At 34.0% G+C, this 22223-nt stretch overlaps 1 protein-coding gene across 4 annotated transcripts in view; it reads right to left on the bottom strand.

Annotated features, from left to right (window-relative positions):
* Positions 1 to 10824: 10824 nt before the first annotated feature.
* Positions 10825 to 22223, bottom strand: part of LOC108968019 (flotillin-2) — a 402447-nt gene continuing 391048 nt past the window's right edge. For 3 of the 4 annotated variants that reach the window (XM_018931738.1, XM_018931739.1, XM_018931740.1), the window contains 3 exons: positions 13050 to 13617; positions 12802 to 12985; positions 10825 to 11349 (listed from right to left, as the gene is read on the bottom strand). In XM_018931738.1, the coding sequence (XP_018787283.1) occupies positions 11170 to 11349; positions 12802 to 12985; positions 13050 to 13617 (932 nt within the window). In that variant the 3' untranslated portion in view covers positions 10825 to 11169. Of the gene's footprint in view, positions 11350 to 12801; positions 12986 to 13049; positions 13618 to 19235; positions 19578 to 22223 lie in introns of those variants that run through there. The other variant, XM_018931741.1, reaches the window with a different exon arrangement.

The following is a 22223-nucleotide window of genomic DNA, read 5'->3' as shown; positions in this document are numbered from 1 at the left end:
ATTGTTATCTCTGAATTATTCTTTACTTACATACATATACATATATGAATATATGTAACATATATATTTTTTTTTAACTTTATATCTACTTATGTATGCATGTTTGCATAACGTTTTTGTTATAATAAAAACAATTCTGCCTTGTTATTTTCTTTTTTAATTTCATTCAAATTAAAGGCAATGAAAAAACAATTGATTAATTGAAAAATTTGCAAATTTCTTAAGTAAAGTAAATAATATAAACAAAATATATAAAAGTAAAAATTGAAGAAAAGTATAAAACAAACAAAAAACATATTAATACATAAAGAAAAATTTTGTACACAAACCAAAAAAGCGATAAAGCAGAAGGTAAATCAGCATAAAAACATACAATTTAATTACAATACATAAAATTTAATACTTAATTATTATTAATTATGATAATTAATGGTAAAAAATTAAAGTAAATTAAAGTGAAGAAAGAAAAAAATTTAAAAAACACAATAAAAAACACAAAAAATTAAGCAAAGTTAATAAAATAACAATACAAGAAACTATATTGAATAGTTACTTTTATATAAGTATATTTAAATATACAAAAGAATGCATACAATTATTAATTTTATGTTTACTAAATTAATAAATACCATAATTCAAAATAAAACGAATACATTATTGTTTTCAATATGCATGTGAGAAATTAGACGACTTCAATAGTTAAATATTACCGAAATTAAGTAGGATTTTATTCGGCTACTGCTTGTCTTTTCATCCATCATGAGTAGGACTGGGGAGAGACTAGCATATACTAAAGGAGCGTATGTCATCGTTTACGAGTACACACATGGATTGTCAATAATACGAAATAACACGTAGAGCGAAAAACGAGTGCTGACGATGGGCCAAAACGGCAATAAAACAAGAAAAACCGTTAACTACGGCTGCACCGAAGCTAATATACGCTTCACAGGTGCATTTATTTTAATAACTATGTGTTCAGTTTGTACGGAAGCTATATGCTATAGTAATCCGATCTGAACAATTTCTTCGGATATTATACTATTACCTTAAGCAGTAATCCATGTAAAATTTCGTGAAGATATCGCGTCAAATGCTAAAGTTTTTCATACAAGAACTTGATTCCAATCGTTCAGTTTGTATGGCAGCTATATGTTATAGTAGTCCGATATCGGCAGTTCCAACAAATGAGCAGCTTATTGAAGAGAAAATGACTTTTACAAAATTTTAAAACGATATCATAAAAACTGAGGGACTAAATTGACTCAGCTCAACACACTGATCATTTATATATCGTCACCTGAAATGCAAAATAACGTAACAACATTTTCGGAAATTTAAAGTGGCATGAATGAAACACGCAATAAAATAGAATATGAGTGAAAAACATTTAATATTGGTTAAAACTGGTTTATATCTTGAGTGTAGAACCTGAAAATGTTGAACATATGTAATATTATCTGGACATCAACCTGCGGAACACCTTGTTTATTCTTCTCGGACTCCTTCTTTGTATTAGAAGAGTGGTCAGCGACAGGTTGAGGACCTCGGTGAGGTAGCTTACTCCCATCGACCGTAGATGCTTTAGCATAAGCATGTTGTTTCCATCAGGGCCAATTTCTTTTTATGATTTTGCCTTATTAATGGCATTCTGAACCCCCTCATTGCAGAATGTAAGATGTGCGCAGTCTTTTGGCATTTTGCGCAGCCGTCATGTCACATATTGTTTGGTTTTGTCTTACGAAGGGTGCAGTGCAAATTGCCAACTAAAATAGCTCGCGCACTTCTTTGGATTCGAAAAGGCATGTCCATTGAATTGAACTTCAAGTCATTCATCATGCCTCTTCGGATTAGACAAAAACTTTATAGTAGATCAACGTTTACTAACACCGGTGAAGAGGTTGCAGGACTTCTTTTCGTCCGCTTGTGTTGATTAACCAATCGCCGATTCTACAAATTGAGATCCTTTATTCGGTGATCAATATGGCGTAAAGTGTCGCGCTCGTTAGTTAAAACAGCTGCTTCGGCTGGGAAATTAGGGCGGAGTTGCACAATTCTTCCAGCCGGGATGTAGCGAGGGATAGCTGCTGCGATCACCTTGCGGAATCGACGATCGAGTTAAATATGGGCAGGTAGTCTGATGCGAGAGTTAGCATAGGTCGCCAGGTTATGCTATTTATCTGACCACCGCTAGCAATTGTAACATCGGGCGAGCTATTACTGGTGAGAGCTTCGTGAATCATTGTGCAGAGTGTAGAATCGTCAATCTGTTCCGCCAGCTTCATCCCCCTACAATCGTTTGACAGGCAGGAATGCCAAAGATGATGGTGCGCGTTAAAGGCGCCTAGTACCGAACGGTTTTCAACACGAAGTGGCGCAATTATATTCGGGTGATAGCCTGTGGGGCAACATATAAGTGACGATATAGATATATATTAAATATTTCGTGCTCGACATCGCAGCGGGTCAGAATGGGAGTCATGTTGCCTTTTAGAGTTCTTATGGACCGTAGAAGTCGTCTGTTGGGCACTAGAGTGGAATGGCGGGGCAGTGGGCGTTCTAGGTGCAGGTTGCACAGCTGTAGAGGCTAAGGTTGCAGTAGTGCGTTGGCAGCATGGGGCCACGTAACTTGTGGCCTGAACAGGTCTTAAGATGGTTCCATTCATTGCATGTATTACACCTGACCGTGGTGGACTTTGGATGGAGGCTTTTAGCGCAAACGCAGCAGATAAATTCCTCCGGGCCCCGGGTTGAACTCAATCCCAGCACGAGTCAGGGCACGAATACGGAGCAACCCTGATGCTAGGCGGTGCTCCAGGGATGACAAGCTTAAACTAATATTTATCGATATAAACGAGGTTAGATCACCAAAATAATAACCCTTGGCCGTATAAAATCCGGGTCGATTCCGGTACGTAAAACCGGCTGTTGTGGGAATTGAAATATACTTATAGAAATATATCTTCTTCTTTACTGGCGTAGACACCGCTTACGCAAATATAGCCGAGTTAACAACAGCGCACCAGTCGTTTCTTCCTTTCGGTACGTGGCGCCAATTGGATATTCCAAGCGTAGCCAGGTCCTTCTCCACCTGGTCCTTCCAACGGAGTGGAAGGAATCGAAATCGATTGCGATATTCGGTATAATCATTAATCTTTCGCAGAACCTTTCTCTCGAAAACTCGCACGGTCGGCTAGAAATATATAGTTGTTCTATATTATGTAGGCAGAGTTCCTGTTATACCGAGAGATTAAGTCGAAATTTTGATCTGGATACTTTAGAAATGTCTGAAAAATACTCAAAACTAGTCGTCAAAGCAGCTCGTTGAACTACAGACTAATTTCTTGACAGGGTATGCACTACCGATGGATCTACCATTTGATCAAAACAAAATTACTTTTCCGATTCAGCCGAAATGTTGACAGTCGGTGTCTAAGAGAATTTATTATACGATTGTAAGCAAAATACAGTTCAAGCAAGGTGTGAATTATGTGATGTGAAGGGGTAGATGTTTTGATCGAACGTCAATGCCAAAATTGGCAAAATTTCGTTACGGCAATTCCGATCTTGAGCATGCATTACGTCCTGACAGAAATCTTGAAGCCGATGTGGATAAAGTAAAGTCGTTTGTCTAACGCGACCGTTCACAAGCACATGAAACTTTTAGTATTAATTTCGCAGCTTGACATATGGGTTCCTCATATTCTTACGGAACGAAATTTACTGTGTTGCATTAACGACTGTTATTTTCTTATCAAACGTCAAATTTTTAAAATGGATTGTTATAAGAATGCAAAGGGGAAGAGATCATGGTCTAAAAAGTATGAACCAGCTGGATAAATTGAACAGAAGAGCCCAGAATTGATCTATAAGAAAGGTGTATTGCTCTACCAAGCTAAGGCGAGAGATCATACAAGTTTGATGAGTAGCCAAAGGCTTTTTCAGCTTGAATGGGACGTGCTACAACATCCAGTATATTCCGGGAATTTCTGGTCCATGCAAAATTTTTTAATTTTCACCTCAAAACGGGAAGAGCATGGAATCACTCACTAAATTCGCAGAATGCACTGTTATTACACGCAAGGAGTTCTATCGAGCAACAGAACTTACAGTCTACACCAGGGGTGGGAAAGTTTTTAGCCTGCAAAGTGTGAACGAGGCTAGATGATATTCCCAGTTTACGGAACGAAGGGCATAAAAATGTTGCGAAAAAATCAATGACATTCCTCCCAAACTAGATGTTCATCGCAAAATCATAGATAAAGAGATGCCCAACTCTTCTGTCACTGGGAATGTGAGAACCGCTCACCGAACCGACCTTAAACAGTTGACTGAATTGGGTAGGTTTTGACGTTTTGCAATTGGAATGACTGGGACGGCCAGATTGAAATTATACCAAAAATATACATATGTGAACGGAAAGATTTGTTGCCGCCGTTCAAGATCGCTAATAAAAAATGTAAAACAATGAAAATCAAAGAAAATCCGAAATTTAAATATATTTCAGGAAACGTTTTGTAATTTGATGCATAGTAGAATTAATTTTCAATTACAAATTATTAAAAACATTTATTAATTGAGAACTAACAGGTTTAATTCACCTTATTAAGTATTGAAAGATCAAAAGTCAGCTGTTTAAATAAACCATAAAATCATAAAAAAGGATTTAAAGGATTTTCGCCATATATTAAAAGTCCAATATATAATAATTTGCAATCGTAATAAATGTTGAGTGCTTTAATTTCAATGAAGAAAAATTCTTATTTTGTTCGATGGCGCTCTCACACTGGAACTTAAAAAGCCGAATATCTCGAGAAGTATTAATGATAGCGATTTTGGCCTCGAACCTTTTTAATAGCAAATAAAATTTCCTACAATGTCATGTATATTTTTTCTAAATTTCTGATTTTGTTACTTAAAAAAAGTCTAAGTTTTGGTTAACCATTCCAAACGGCACCGAATCGACGATCCACACTCTCAGCTACGGCTGCTATATTTTCCTCACTCCGTGCTGGAATGCAAATGGCTTCCTGAAACGTAAAAAAGAATTAGAGTCATTACTCCATGCTGAAGAAATTGATATTTGTCTTATATCCGAAACCCATTTTACTAATGAGACTTTCGTTAAATTCAAAAACTACAAGACGTATTGCTCGAACCACCCTAATAACAATGCAAGAGGGATGAGTGCCATAATTATCAGAAATAATATTAATATAAGTGTCTCAGAATTCCAAACCACGACCATATCGGTTGAATCTAGTTTCGGTGTAGCACACCTAGACACAATATCAAAATCGACTTGTACACAAAACTTGTACTAAAACTCCATGGAAAATTAATCTAGGTTGGTGGAGTTACGAGTCTGGAGGGGAGAGAGCTATTTAAAGCTGCTATGGCTACTGCATACGACTTTATGTCTACTATCAAGCTGACTTACTGGGCTTCCGACACAAGAAAATTACCTGACCTGATCGACTTTTTCATCACACGACAAATATCTAAGACATTTCTAAATATATTGAGAAATTAACTTAAAACAAAAATACAGAATATTCCCTTTGGAAAGCTGTAAAAAATGTTAGGAAACCAACATTGCCGAATACACGCGTCAGAAAGCCAAACGGATCCTGAGCCAAAAGCGACGAAGAAAAAACGGTATTTTTTTCAGAAAGCCAACTAAAACGTTTAGTTCTTTTACATTCCATGGAACTATACCGCAGGTAGAAGAATCACAATACATGGGTGAAATCCAACAAACCACAAAATAAAGAAGTGGAAAATATCATTAAAAGTAGATTTAAACCAAAAAAGGCTACCGGCTTCGGCTTGGTGACTGCTGAGGTACTGAAAAATCTAACGCGAAAAGCATTAGAAAAACTTACATCGATAATAAACGCTTGCTTAAATCTCAAATACGTCTCAATGTCAGGGAAAGAATCTGATATCATTATGCTACAAAAACCTGGCAAAAGCGCACATGAGGCCTCGTTATATCGTCCAATCTCACTGTTGCCTATTTTGTCCAAACTACAGAATATAATTGAAGAAAAGGGACTAATACCAATTCCTCAATTTGGACTCTCAACATTCCACAATCGATTAAGTTCATCGAATAACGAGAATAATTGAAGATGCGATGGAAAAAAAGCAATTGCACAGCTGTATTTCTGGGCGTATTCCAGGCGTTTCCTTATCTTACCGACCTAGTTGACTCTTATCTGAGCAACCGCTACTTCAGAATCAAGCAGGGACAATCATATACTACGTTACTGCCGATAAAAACAGTTGTACCGCAACGAAGTGTCCTGGAACCACTCTTATACATTTTGTTTATTAGCGACATGCCTGCGCCGCAAAATTGCGAAATCGCCACATTTGCAGATGATACCTGCATCATTGCGACCGGCAAAAATGAAGTTGAGTCGTCGCACAGAATGCTATCTTCATTAAATGAAATTGTAGAATGGACACAGAAATGGTACATTACTTAAAACGAGTTGAAGTCTATCCATATAAACTACATTAACAAAAGTGGCAGTGCTATATACATATATCCCCTTACATATTGAAAATGAAGTAATGATCGGTAAGAAATTACCCTTAACAATATCAAAGAAAATCCTAGTCTACAATCAAACTTTGAAACCTATTTGAACCTACGGAATTCAACTATGGGGATACGCTGCACCTCTATACAATGAAGCGGTGTAAGTATTCCAAAACAAAGCTCTGAGAAAAATTGTAAATGCCCCGTGGTACATACGCAGTTCGGATCTGCATCGTGATCTTCATTTAAAAATGGTTCGGGAAGTCCTTCAAACGGCAACGAAACAAGCAAAAAGGTTACAAAATCATGTAAACAATGAAGCTCGACAACTAGGAGATACTAGAAATAGCAGGCACAGACTGAAAAGAACAACGTTTGATGAACTCTTAAGAATCTAAGAAAACAACAAATATCATAATAATTAATTATTAAGTTTAGTTTAAAAAAAAGCTTGTTATTACAGCTTTATAGTTTTACTTTATAAATTGAGATAAATATTGCATATTGGTTTACATTTATCACTAGTTGCAATTACAATGAAATGCAAAATTATCATTTTATTACGTTTCAATAAATAATTTATCGAATATTATCCAATAATGAATGCTGGGTCTCAAGATGGGTGATGGCGTTGCAAATATTACGCTCAGTAGGTCGATTATCATAAGTTGAGCGAAGCGCGCGAAACACATTCTTTACAGAACGTGATTTTTCGTAGTTGAACGATTTGTAAACGTTGTTCAGGCGTAAGTCTTTCCATGAGGAATTGCCAATGGCAGCTTGGCAATGAGTTGTGTGTCCAAAAATTTTATTGAAAAAATACCTCTACTTAGATCGCACATTATTACTTTTTTGCCAATTTCTATCAAGTCAAGTCGATAACTTATTTAATATGCAATGTTTTTAATTTTATAAAATAAAATTATATACTGGCCAAAGAGTTATTTAAAATTGTATTTTTTTCATGACTGTGCCTAAACTCTTTAACAAGCAGATGGAATAAATAAAGAAATGTTAAATAAAAAAATAATAATAAAAATGAAGACAAATAAATTGCGTTCATTTTATTATCAATACACAAAAGTACAATTTATTTAAATCTTCATTCAAGGTGTATGGTTTTTACAAAATATTATATTACAATCTAAACTCCTTTTATGTATATTTTAGCCATTTTGTTCTTTTACAATTGTTGACTGTGACTAATGCTTTATAAACATACATATGTATGTATGTATAAGTAAATATATTGTATCTCCGATTGAACATTATTGAGTGTGTGTTTCAACATATTTTGCATGAATTGGAAAATGCTTCGCAGTATTTGTGTGACGTTTACATGGCGTGGCTGTATAACTGTAAAGCACTTTACTTATTATTTACGCTGAAGTTGAGTTAACATTATATTTATCATCATTTTATTTGCAATTTTTTTAAACTAAATAAATTTCCAAAAAGTAAATACTTACAAATATCAATTGTTTATCAGATAGACAATTTAAATGCTCTAAAATTGTTGTAGTTTTGTTCCTTAGGCTTGTATACACTCGATTTTGTGTTTGATTGTTTGATTTAAATATATGTAATAATTTTAAAGAAATTTGCAGCAATTTCAATAAAATATGGTACAGTTAAGAAATATTTGTTATATACTTAGATACTTTATTTATATTGCGCTAAACCATAGTATATAATCTGTGTATACTATGTATATACTCGTGTTATTGTGTTTGTGAACTCAAAGTAACAAATAAGAAGAAGAAGAATATGCCTAGTAAGTGTATAGTATTTTTATAATAATTACGTAATAACATATACGGAACAAACAAACTTTATTTAATTATAACAAAAATTAACAGTACATATTTATACATATATATTTTTTAATTTATAGAAATCAACAATCGTAATAAATTCCCAAGACTCGATTTGATATGGCAAATGATATTTTCTTATTTTCAACTAAATTTAATGTAATATATTTTCAATAAAAACTAATTTTCGAAACGATATGTCTAACATGCACATATATAACTCTAACTTAAGTCCTTACACAATTGTACGTGACTGTGAGAATTTGGCAAAAGAATTTAACTTGAGTGAGTAATTCCCTCAAGTTCTTTTAATGAATTATAATTTTTAGTTTTAAATTAAATTAATATGCAAATCCTTGAAATTATATAATATGTACCAAAATCAAAAAAAGGTTTTTGGTCAAAAATGCCTACTGTATACTATATACCATAACCACATAGCCTTTACAGCCTTTGGATTGTGCGGTAGTAAGATGTAAAGAAATTGAAAATGGGAACAAATTTCGCTAGAAAAATTGTATGCAAAACTTTCCAAATAGAGCACATAGGTATTTTTTAGGGTTTGAATATTTTTAGTTTTAAACAATACTAAGAAGTAAAGAACTGTTTTAAATGCATGATGTGCTGTGGAAAATTGTATTTTTTATCAAGTTTTATGAGAAATCGATAACGTAATCGAGTGTTAATACAGTGCATATAAACGCGGAACACAATTTTATATATTGGAAAAACTAAGTGAGGGTCAGTTCAGCCGAAAGCCTCTGATGCTAGCGCTGCGTACTTTAGTTTATTTAATAATTTGTTTATTATGTAAGCTTTAATAAAATAAAATAAAATAAAATAAAAAATAAGTTCAATTATAAACTCACAAATATTGCACAGTTTTCTCCACTTTATTGCACACTGATAAACTGTTTATTCGAACTTCATAATTAAAACAAAAAACAATAATGCAAGTTTGTTGCTCAAAATACGTATTTTTTTGTTTGCATCACGTATAGTTAAAAATATGTCACAACGAAATGGAAAAAGATATCATATTTTTCTAAATTATTATTTCATCTATTGCATGGCGTATTTAATTTTTTTTGAATTTGATGCGTACTAAATGTAATAAATTGATTTGCGAACTGATTTTGTAAATTTGTAGCTAGAGCTTAAATGTTAAACTGAATTCCCTTTATTGAGCATTTTTTGTAATTCCTACAAATAACTTGTATGATTTTTGCAAGGAACATTTATTTGATTTTAATAGACAGATACAGAATACAAACGGTTTGATTTTTTTTGTTCTAGCAATATTAGCTACTGGGTACCAACCCAAAGTGTATTAATATAAATTCATATAAATTTCATCGTCCAAATAAGCACTATTTCTTCTTACTAACTGAACATTGCACTATTTTTGATGTTCAGTTCAGTGGAGAAGTCTGTGTCTACACAGTTTATTTTGTAATTAATAGTTTTCGAGCTTTTCAAATTGAGCTATCGATTTCATTAAACAAGTTAAAGCAACTGTAAAAAAAAAAGTATAGACTTATAATAAAAGTGATGAATCGAAACGCATATTCATTGCAGAAGAGCTGCTTTTTTTCCAAGTATATGTAATTTCTATAAACATATGCTTCGAGTGAACTTTCAGAAAACTATGTACTATATCTGCAGTGTGTATGTACTGTATAAAATATCAAGCTGAACACCTGCTAATACAAAAACTTTTTAATTAATTATTTTATTTTATTTTAATTATTATTTTATTTAATTGTAAATTTGAAAAATTTTAAAAAGTTATACATAGTGTAACGTAAGTCGAGAAAATATTAACCATTTTGAAAATGGCAGCAGTTAATTGTTCATATCTGGCTTAAAGTGTTGTCATATAAATTTTTTTTTTTACTTTTGCTAAGTCAAACACTTTTTTCTTACTGTTAATTCAAAAGTTACACATAAAAAACTAAATTACAAAGAGTACATTGTTAACTTTGAATACTCTTAATTGAGAAAGTTGCTATACATATTTTATGTTCATATTTCTTTTGATTGGGAGACACTGAGACAAGAATATAGTTCATTTACAATGCATGTATGTGGCTATGAAACGGAAGAGAGTTATATAGATATATATTTTTTTTTTACCAGTCAGTTTTGTAAAAACTAATTTTAATTTATTTCGTTTCCTTTTCTACGCAGTACTGTAGTTATAAAGGAAATTTGAGAACATTTGTAGAAACTTTATTGTAGTTGCGTTTGTGCCTAGAACGTTTTTTCTAAATAATTTAAATTCTTTTTAGATATACATATGTACATATAAAGATACTATGTAAGATTGTATATGCTTGCTTGTATAAAAGTGTGTTGTACATTTATATTAAGGAGGCGAGTATATTTAGATTACTAATTCCATGCAAAATAGACGCTTAAGCCAGAGTTCGCTTTTAGTTTTGTGTATATTTTTTACTCTTTTATCCAATTTTTTATTTTCCTTTCGTTTTTAATATTTATCTTTGCTTAGATTGAACTGTTACTTTGCTTTATTATTTTCTGAACATCGTGCTAAAATTTAGCATTCCTTTTGTTGTTTTTGCAATTATTTTTATATTATAATTCGTTTATGTTTAGCACTTTCTTCTTCTCTATTTTTCGTCATAATTTGTGTCATTTATTATTTGATCATAATATTTCTTTTGTTTCGTATTTCAGTTATCATTTTCCAACTTGTTCCATTTAACGTTTTAATCTTTATGTCATCAACATCATCGTTCGGGCATCTTGAGGCGTTTGCATGCTTGAGTGTTGCATTGAATTTCACGCCTTGGCTCCGGGTATTTTGGATAATACTTTCGACAAATCGACGCCGGTGATTGCATTAATGGACGGTGGCAATTGTGCTACTAGACGTGTGACATCGTTGGTTATGTTATCGTTGCCGCCAATGAGTACGATCTCATCGGTCTTGGCGAGTGGGGCAGCTACTTCGGCAGCGATCTATAAAAAAAAAAAAGAAAAGACGTTAWGTTTGTTTGCCTCGAAGCTATAATACTCTACGCAAATACAATATTTCTCATACAAGAGCTTGATTTTTGTCGTTCAGTTTGTATCGCAGCTGTATGCTATGTTGTAGCGGTCCGAACTAAAAAATTTGTTCGAAGATTTTAGTATTGCTTTGCAATAATCCCCGTGGAATTCAGGGAAGACATCTTGTCAGACAAAAAAGTTCTTCATCAAAGGCTTAATTTTGAGCATTCAGCTTGTATGGTAGCTATACTCGTATGCTATAGTAGCCCGGTCTAAGCAATTTGTTTGGAGAAAGAGCTACAAATATTTTATTTTTACAACTGATATTTGTATTGAAAATTAAAGCAAGTCAACTATGGAAACTATTAATTCGTCTGTATATCCCTGATTGATTTTTGGTTCTCGGTGTGGAGTGAAATGTGTCTTATTGAGAACCATCTTGAACCGTAGGTCAAAGCAACCACCAAAATGTGTATATTCCATTTATAAAAGATGTCTTTGAATTCTTTAAGGGGGTATTTTAGTCCAGAAATTTGAAAAAATCGAAAATTCAATAGTTTTGATATTCAAAAATATCTCCCTAAAATAATTTTTCAAAACTCAAATTATTTTCAAAGTTATAGCCATTTTAGTGACGTGGCAACTAGACCGGTTGAGCGAACTATCTATCTATCTATTACGCTGCCCGAAACTTAAACGTAAAACTTTAAACGCGTTTTTCTCAAAACTCCTTTTTATGATGCGGTAGCCACAATATTCAAGTTCTAATCAGTCGATTTATTAGAAATTCGGCATGAATATTCTTTAAATATATCTCTATCCCTAGTAGCAACAAAAAATAAAAATTTGAAATTTATAATATTAAAAAAAAAAAAATCGACAAAATTGAAAAATTAGTGAAAAAATCGACCTTTTTTTTGAGTAGCCGCCATGTTATGAATTATTTTTTTAGTTTTGCTGCTTCATGACATAGCGACATTCGTAGTTATTAAGAATATGTCATAGTTTTATTTTTCGGATGACGACAAGGGTAGAAATCATGGCTATGAGGACACGAACTCTTTTTTCCCCCCTTTTCTTCAAGGACGCATAACTCAATAAACAAAATGTTTTTTTTTTTTGAAAATTAATTTGTGTACTCTTCTAAGTTTCATAAGCAAGTGATAAATAAACGGATAGTAAAAACATCTAGTGCTTCTTTTTTATTAATTGTTAAAAAAAGTTCGAAATTCGAGCCTCTAGACTAGAATACCCCCTTATTCCAATTATATGATGCTATTCGAATTATTTATCTTGCTAAAGCAAACAAGCTATAAAATTTCAATTCAAAAATTTCTTTCGATAGTAAAAATAGCATACAAGGCTGAGTCCAGTAAAATTTGTATAGATGGTATTTGGAATTAACTGTACAGTATTACTCACCTTAGGCAGAGATTCGAGCACAATATTCATGATGGCAGCGTCGCCATACTGTTTGTAGACATGTGCCTTCATACGCATGCGTTCCGCCTCTGCTTTGCCGACAAGCTCAATGGCATGAGCTTCGGCTGAACCTATTTTACGTATCTTTTCGGCATCTGCGCGTGCCGCCTCAATTGTCTGACACCTGCGAAGGAAATACAAAGTATTTTTCATTAAAAGCATTACACTCGGAGTAATATGATACTTACTGTTTACCCTGCGCAATTGTCTGCACACGATGTGACTCCGCTTCGGCTGGCAGTTTAACGGTAGCCATTAGTTCGCGCTCCTTGCGCTGCACTTCTTGCGCTTCGATTTCGATTTGTTTGCGACGTTCGACAACTTCGATTTGTATTTCTTCGTTACGTATTCTCTGTCGTATCTTTGCTGCTTGCAATTCGTAAGCCAGTTGCGATTCAGCTTTCGCTGTATTGATCTCCTGATCAAAGTTGGCCTTTTGCAATTTATACATACGCGAATTATCCTCGATTTTGGTGTCCGTGGAATATTTCACATCCATGGCGCTCTTCTCACATTCAGCTTCGCGTATGCCGGCATCTCGATTGGCTTCGGCCACACCCGCATCAGCGTCACGCTTCACGCTCGCCGTTTGCGCCTTGCCCAACGATGCCAGATATTGCACATCATCGTAGACATCCTTGATGGTGAATGAGAGTATTTCAATGCCCATGCGGCCGACATCAGGTGCGGCTACCTCGCGTACCAGCGCAGCGAATTGGTCGCGATCTTTGTAAACCTCTTCTACTGTAAGCGTTCCTATAATTGAACAAGAAAATATCAAATTGTTAAAACAAATTTTGAGGAAAGCAGTTAATCTAAAATTTCACGGCGACTTAAATGTTCATGATTGTAATATCATTAAAGCCAAAATAGAGCTTTAGTATTTTATGACAGAAAATATAATTATTTTAGACTACGGATGTTTACAAACTCTAAAGAAGAGAAATCTTAACTTAATTACACATTTAAAACGCTCAAATGATATCATATATGTATGTATGTATGCACATTTATTTGTTTAAATTTTCATATGTAATTTTCCGAGGTCAGTCCTACTTCGCATAATTACACGAATGAACATCGATTCAAACATTACTTTCAAACCAGATTATACGAAAACAGCTTAAATTTTGAGGAACCAAATTGTGTTTTTTTAGACGTGTGGTTTTCAATGAGATAATTCGGTTTTTTCGGTGTTGACATTTTGACAGCTGTTACTTGATTTACATATATTGATGTAGTTTGCCATTTCATAATAAACAAATTTACTCTGGAACAACTTTTCCATGTCGTTAAAATTTATTACAAAATAATGGTTCGGTTCGCGCACTCTCGTTTCGGTCGACATAATTGATCGCAGAGTCGATAATTTGAGCAAAAGAGAATCGCCACACGATTACTCTAGTGGATAGTGCGCAATCTCAGAGATTGCATGCAGTGCACAGCGAAAACGTTATTGCTGACGTTGAGCAGAATATTGAAGAAGGCTCGAATGAATTAATCCGTCATCGAACGCAATAATGCCAAAATTGAAGCTGTGCCCCTGCATTTGTGGAAGATTTTGCGAAAGGGCTTTGGTTTGAGGGTTTACAAAATTCAACTCTTGAGTAATAGAAGTCGTCAAAATTAGGGCTCTCGGCTGGAATTTATAAAATAATTATAAAATTTAATGTCAAACCCTATAACAATAAAGTTAAATTTTTGGCCACAACATTAAGTTATATACGTTTTATTTCTTCTTGAAAACCACATGTCTAAAACAACAACCTTTTTTAACTAAAATCCTTAACTTTGTCAAGTAATTCTTTGCAAAATGGAAAAAATCATTGAAATAAACTTTCAAGTTTATTTTTCTTTAGAAAAAATGGATTTATTTCAGTTTTTTCTTTTAAATTATAATAAGAGAGATTATTAGCTACAATTATGATTAAAAAAAACATTTTTCAGCATAAAACATAATAAGAAAACAACAAAAACATAAAGTGTGTAAATATTTGGCTGTCAATTAATTCTTTGCAAAATGTAAATATTGGTTAAACTTGTAAAGAAAACTTATAAATTATAACATTTATGGTTCTAATATTTGGTGTGGCGTCCCTTGGCAGCCAAGACTGCATTCAGGCGACGAGGCATGGAATGTATAAGACCATTTATGTCGTAATACTCCGGTATTTTCTTCCATTCCTCTGTAATTGCTTTTATTAAGGCGTTTTTATTTGTTGGTCCCCGTTTAGCCACCTTCTTCTTTAATAAAGACCACAAATTTTCGATAGGGTTTTGGTCAGGACTCTGGGCAGGAGTGTCGATCACTTTGCTGCAGTTATACAGCAGCCAAGTCCTGCAAAGGAGCGATTTGTGTTTGGGGTCGTTGTCCTGATAGAGTTTATATTGCAGTTTATTTGGATTCTGAGGACTAACGAACCCAAAATCCAAGACGCTTTTTGTTAATTCAGTTTTTAAAATATCCAAATAAAATTCTATGGTCATTACATCATTAAATATACGAAGCTCTCCAACACCTTTGGATGAAATACATCCCCAAACCATTACAGAAAGTTTGCCAAACTTTACTGTTGGTACGATATTTTTTTGTTTGAAGGCTGCTTTAGGCTTTCTCCAGACTTTGTTGGGTCCGTCATGATAGTACAACATTATTTTAGTTTCATCACAAAAAATAACGTCGTTCCAGTACTCCGCCGGCTTGTTAACATTGGCAATAGAAAAGTTTAACCGTCTCTCGATATTGATCGCAGAAAGCATAGGTTTCTTTCTGGCTACGTGTGATGAGTACTTGTACNGTATTACATTTTCACCAACTCTTTTACCACGCATTGTTTTAATACCGTATTACGAACACTTGTGCACTTGTTAAAACCAAAACCGTAATAAAACGAGACTTAAGAACATATTCCAGACGCACGTCATGATTTTTCTGGAATTTGATTTACCGTTGCTTTGTTTTGTGTCTCACTTTAGCTTCTGTTTGCATTTTGCAAAGAATTAATTGACAGCCAAATATTTGCATACTTTTTGTTTTTGTTGATTTCTTGTTATATTTTATGCTGAAAAAGGTTTTTTTTATCCATATTGTAGCTAATAATCTCTCTTATTATAATTTAAAAGAAAAAACTGAAATAAATCCATTTTTTCTATCTACGTTTTCTATTTTGCAAAGAATTACTTGACAAACTGTATATTTCAATTAAAAAATATTATTGAATTTCATAGAGTTTCAAAGTAAACACATTTACAAATTACCATTGACTTACACTCTGCTATTAATTAAGAATCGTGGAGACAAGAAGTAAGCATATTCATTGACTATTTAAACATTTTGCCCCCTTAAACTAATTTTTTGCGGTCACAAATCAATAAATAATGCTGACATAGAAAACCAAGTTGAAAACTAACGTTCAACGCGTCATTGACGATTTAAGGTCTTATGAAAAAATAAAAAAGTGGCGCCAAACAGGGTTCAGAGTACTATCTTCGTTAGACACAATAGCCGCATATCTTTTAAAACACCAGACGTCAAAACAAATAAGCTAAAATCTTGCACATTCCATTAGCTCATTTGAACTCCAAAAAGGTATTCCTATTCACCACTGTTTGTCCATATGTGAGGTATGTTTGAAACTTGAAGAAGCCGCGCTGCTTATCGCATTGTGCATCAATTCAATGCATTTATGCTTCTTTCACTAACGGATGAACGCTGCAGTATTCATATTGTTCTTTGTTGCTTTGTTGTACCAATAATTGACATTAGTAGTTAGTAGCGATCGAATTGTCGCATATCTCAGCGTGGTTAACTTTTTTTTATTATAAAATAACGGATTGAGTGCGTTTAGTGTAACGGCTTTCGGCGACAAGTTCTTAAAGACTGAAAATTTAATGCATTCGATGGTTGAAAGTTCTGAATGAGTGAAAACATATTTCTTTACGACCAGCTCATTCAACGGCATTTCAATTTTATTTTTTATTTCTAGTAACGGTAAAATTCACTTTCAGCAGTTGTATATAAATAGTGAGCGAATATAGTTTGTCTCTCATAGTCAACTGAAACTCGAACGAGATAACATCTGGTTTGTAATTTTATTTGGAAAAAATATCAAGTTTAGAATGAAGTGCAGTGGCCTCATGGCTACAATTTTCAGTAAGTGACATCTTAAAAACAAAACTAAGATCTTTTACTGATTACCAAATTTGTTGCAGTTTCAGTGTGGACGGGCACTAGAGCATCGCTGATGAAATGTGCCTGTGAACCCGGAGCGCCAGGACCTATGGGGCCGCCTGGTCCCAGAGGAGAGCCTGGCTACAGTACGCCATCATATTTTCCTCACGCACACGGCCCTCCGGGACCGCCAGGACCACCTGGCATATGCGGCTGTCCCTTTTTGCCACAAAATTTCGGTGGAGGTTTCGGTTTTATTGGACCAGGTGGTGGGGGTGGCGGAGGAGGTGGCGGTGGTGGTGGTAATGGGACCGGAGGAGGGGGAGGTGCAGGCGGTTTCGCAGGAGGAGGTGGTGGCGGTGGAGGAGGAGGTGCTGGCGGTGGAGGAGCGATTGGAGGCGGAGGCGGTAAATAATGACTTTTAATTATTTTAGCGCTACTATTTTTTGAACAACAAACTTTATATTCCAACCAGGTGGTGGTGGCGGAGGTTTTCGCATTTTTCAAGGCGATTTACAAGATTTGCAAGGGTTAATGGCAGAAAATCTGATTTTGGTGACAACACCAAATCCAATCAATTCCAATAGACTGTCAAGCCTTTTATCCACTACTTCTCGGCCAATTTCGAACGGCGGGAATAACATTCAGTATCCACCGAATACATTAATAGTCGTTGGTGCGAATGGTGAATTTATACCGGTGAATAGTGTACGCGGCGGCATAAATGTTTCGCCAACACCGAGCGCAGCTTCATTTGCTACATTTAATACAGGCCTTCAATCGCATACTACGCAATCTTTGCCATTGGCTTCATTGCCTTCTGTTGGTCTATATTCAACGGCTTCACGTCCTTTGAACTCCATGAATCAAGGTTTCACAGATTTTTCGCAGTATCGCCGTCAAGTTCTGCTTGGAGAGGCCAAGCGCAATGAATCAATTCAATCCTCCACTACTAGTACGGATGCCGATGCCGCAGAAGAGGATAGGAATAGGGACGAGGGGTTTCGGTCTCAAGAAAATTCCCAGCATAATACGAACCAAGTTGCAGACAGCGTGGAAGAGTTCCAGCGCGCGGTGGAAGAACTACGTCAAAGGTTCGCACACTTGAATAAGCCTAAAAATGGACCAGGACAACCAATTGCAATTTTAATGTAATTAATATAAATATGTTTTTAATACGGTGAAGGTTCCTTTTAATATAGAACTTAATTATAAGTAGGAAAAAAACGGGTTTTTGGTGTCGGGTAAAAATGAGAATTTAGAAAATTTGGGAAGATATAAATTTATTACATTATTTTAGGGAATACTGGCAGCTTATACTAGTTTGTATAAGAATGCTACTGAATTCTTAAAAAGTTGAAGAATTTTACTGAACTATGTGTGTATATTAAAATATAGTTATTATATAATTGAATATTGTACTAAAATTACAAACTTTATTATGATTATTTACATGCAAAATTCATTCTTCTCTGAAAATTTTTTCTTCCAACCAGAAATAACTTTTATCTTAATTTAATTAGATGAGTTTAGAACCATTGAAGTAAATTAACTAAGAAATACATCAGGCTAGACAGAAACATTGAAAGTGTATCCGTAACAGAAAATTGGCAACAGAGTGGTTAATTACACTAATTGGCTGTAGACGGTTTACAGTGCAGTATAGAAGGCTGGGTTATAAAATATAGGCAGCTAAAATTTTTTAATAGCAATGCTTTCGCGGGTAAGGTTTAATGATCAAATAGAAATGAACATTTTTTTAACCAACAAACGAGTTTCAACTCGATGACCCGAATAGAATCAAAAGTTACAACTATCCGAATTTCATGGTATTTAATAAATGAACTGAATTTCAGGCAGATGCCCAGAACAACTACGTTTTATATACTATCAGTCGAATTTTGCATCACTTTTCCGGATGCCGATCTTATTTTTCTAATACCATGATGAATGTCAGTTTCTGGTTAGTCGTTTTTTCTGTATGAATATAGAAAAAGGATTTGACCTTGCTCCAGAAAAGTTGTCTAACACAGTGTTTAGACAGGACCGGTTAAACCCAAAAAAATAACACTTGATAAAGTTTAAAAAAAAAAAAAAAAAAAAAAAAAAAATTATAAAGTCTTTTTGGCTTTTCCTTTACTATAATGTAATATTTATTACTAGATATTAAAATATATGCTTAATGCATAATAAATGCAATTACCTGGACACAACAAAACATGTACCGCCAATAATCAAAGACAGATTCAGCATTCCCATCAACAGAAAAGTCATTGCACAGTTTGGTGTGGTTTTGTTGTCGTTGTTATCTTGGATCAACACTTTTAACAATGTAATGTAACTTTTTCAACCACAAAACTTATTAATAATTACTGCACAAAATAATTTATAAAAATTTTCTGCAACAGATTTCGCAAATCTTCTTCGAGTTCAAACACAGACTATTTTCACTTTTCCTCACTTATTATCGGGTGTCGCAGTAGTGACGAAACTCGAAGTCGTCTGAATTAAAAATTTACAATTTGTTCATGACTGTTATATAAATCAATTGACTCCCAACGGTGAGTGATGAGCGTTTAATAGGGTGATCTTGGTTATATTATATATCAAGGAAAATTATTTAGATTTTTTTTTCGATAATGCTTACATATGTGAGCTTACAAGGCAAATAATTTGTCTTACTTCTTCCTTATACAATTGACACAGTTGGAATGAAATAGTTTAAGGAATGCAACTCCTAATTGATTTGCCCATTATCAATTAATAATGTCTTTAAACACCGATTTTTTATAATACCAATCAATAGTAAAAAAATAGGGTTATCTATAAATATTACCGCACGTCCTAGCAGAAGGAAAAATGAGAGAAAAATTGTTACCCTTTGCAAGGCATAAAACATTTCACCACCCTAATAATAATTCAGAAAAGCTAAAAATCTACACAGTGATAAGTTTGTGGCGAACTTGCAGAAATTATACGCTAATTGTGGTTCTTGAGTTTCATTGATTAGACAGTGACGTCAGATTGCGGTACATACGATTAGGAATTGTGATAACAATATATTACTAATTTACTACTTTAAAATATTTTGCCCTTGGAGTTAACGCAACTATATTTGTGACGATTTTGGCTGGAGTAAAACATAATACATATACAAAAGTTTTGTTTATCGAGACAATTTGATATTATGAGCATTACATGAAGAAAATAATGGGTGCTTTTTTAGACGTGTGAAGCAATACTTTTTCGGAATTATAGTTTGCCATTTTATCATGAATAAAATGATCCGAAACTTTCTCTCTTTGCTTGTTGAGAGAGCCTCTCAGGGGGGGCCAAGACAGAATTGCAAACCAATTCTGATTTTCAATGGTGTCACAGAACTGTTTGGATTTTTGTCTTTTCGAACATATGCAAAACAAATATTCGATCAGCTGTTTACTAATGTGGCAAAACTTGCAAATGAATACATTTGGAAGCAATGCTATTAAAGTTTTTAATGAGTTTCGAATTAAAGAAAGATTTTAAGAGATAACTTTTATTGAATGAATAAAGACGCATTTGGTGTTAAATTTTCATTTTTACGATTTTTCTTAATTGGCGAGCAGGATAGAAAAAAAAACTGAACGTCATATGGAATGGGTGCAAAGTTTATTTTTGGCAATAAATTACATAGGTTTGAACATATTTTTTTAGACCAAAATAATTTTTTTTTTTAATTTTAAATTTTTTATAACGCTAATCCTTTCCTCTTTGCCGTAGGAATCCGCGGCATTTCGATTTTGGCTAAGTTTGAACATATTTTTTTAGACCAAAATTATTTTTTTTTTAATTTTAAATTTTTTTATAACGCTAATCCTTTCCTCTTTGCCGTAGGAATCCGCGGCATTTCGATTTTGCCGTAGAAACGTGTTAGCTGATTGCTCTCTCACAACGCAGGGTTGCCAATATCGATATACAGTAGTAATTATAAAAGTTGTCTTCAATATGTTTGAAATTTTCTTAAAATAACTCAAAATCAGAGTCGAATGCTATTATTTATGAATATATAAACTATTTATTTATATAACTATTTTTTGTTTTCAGTTTTGATATTTTAGATTATGAAAAATTGTAATTGAAAACTTAGATATGAACAAAACTATTAGGCTGTTCACGATAAGGTGGTTATCGGGTTATGTGGTTATGTGTTAAGTAAACAACAACAAAATGCGGAATGACAAAATAACCAACTTTGACCAATCCAGACCCTTGTTTACAGATTATGTGGTTGTTTGCTTAATTCCAGTGTTAGAAAGTCGTTGGAGTTTTACTAAATGGCAGCACAAAAAATAAATAAAACTAAGCGAATGGCATTTCCATTTATATTTTCTAATTGGAAATTCGGCTATTAACAGCTGTTTTTTGTTTACAATTGCATTGTGACACTGTTCAGGGCGCAAGATGTCTGCAAATTTTATACAAAGAATTTTTGAACCCTTAAAATTCGGATTATTTAATAAGCACATACCTTCAATAAAGTCCATTTCCTGAATGGCAGAACTTATTTTAAATTCCATTATGTTGCTTTTAAACTTTGTTTAGGCATTTTATAAGTAGAAATTTCATTGAACTTAAAATGTAAACAATGCACAGCTGTTTGTGTAAAAATAAGCATATAACCATACAATATGGGATGTTCACGGATCATAGAGGTTATTTTTAATCTAATAACCCCATAACCCGATAACCCGATAACCACCTTACCGCGAACAGCCTATATATAAGCGTATTGGCAACATTGTTCAAATGAAAACAAAAAAGATGGCGGATTTCTGCGCTTTTACCCCGCGCTCTTTCTTTTGACACATTTTGCTCGCTAAAAGCAGAGATAAATTTATTAGAAACTCTTTTCTTGCTCTCTCGCTTGTCAGCTGCCAGCGGACCCTGTTTTTTTCTGAGCTGGCAACAAAACACAATCAGGGTCTCGTCAACCAGCAGTTAGTGAAAAAGCCGGGATGCCAGAAGAGCAGCGCTAATACGAACTGCCAAAATTAGTGCGTTGTTGAAGTTTTGTGAAATTAGATGTCAGTAGTTAGTTAGAACTAAATAGAGCAGGTACCATCTTCTATAAGAGTGTACAGCTGCTGGCGTATGCCGATGATATTGATATCATTGGCCTCAACACCCGCGCCGTTAGTTTTGCTTTCTCCAG

This window comes from Bactrocera latifrons, unplaced genomic scaffold (assembly GCF_001853355.1).
Source record: "Bactrocera latifrons isolate USDA-ARS-PBARC rearing strain unplaced genomic scaffold, ASM185335v1 scaffold_20, whole genome shotgun sequence".
NCBI classification, from domain to species: domain Eukaryota; kingdom Metazoa; phylum Arthropoda; class Insecta; order Diptera; family Tephritidae; genus Bactrocera; species Bactrocera latifrons.
The sequence above is the reverse complement of the archived record's forward strand: the minus strand, read 5'-3'. Positions and strand labels throughout refer to the sequence as shown.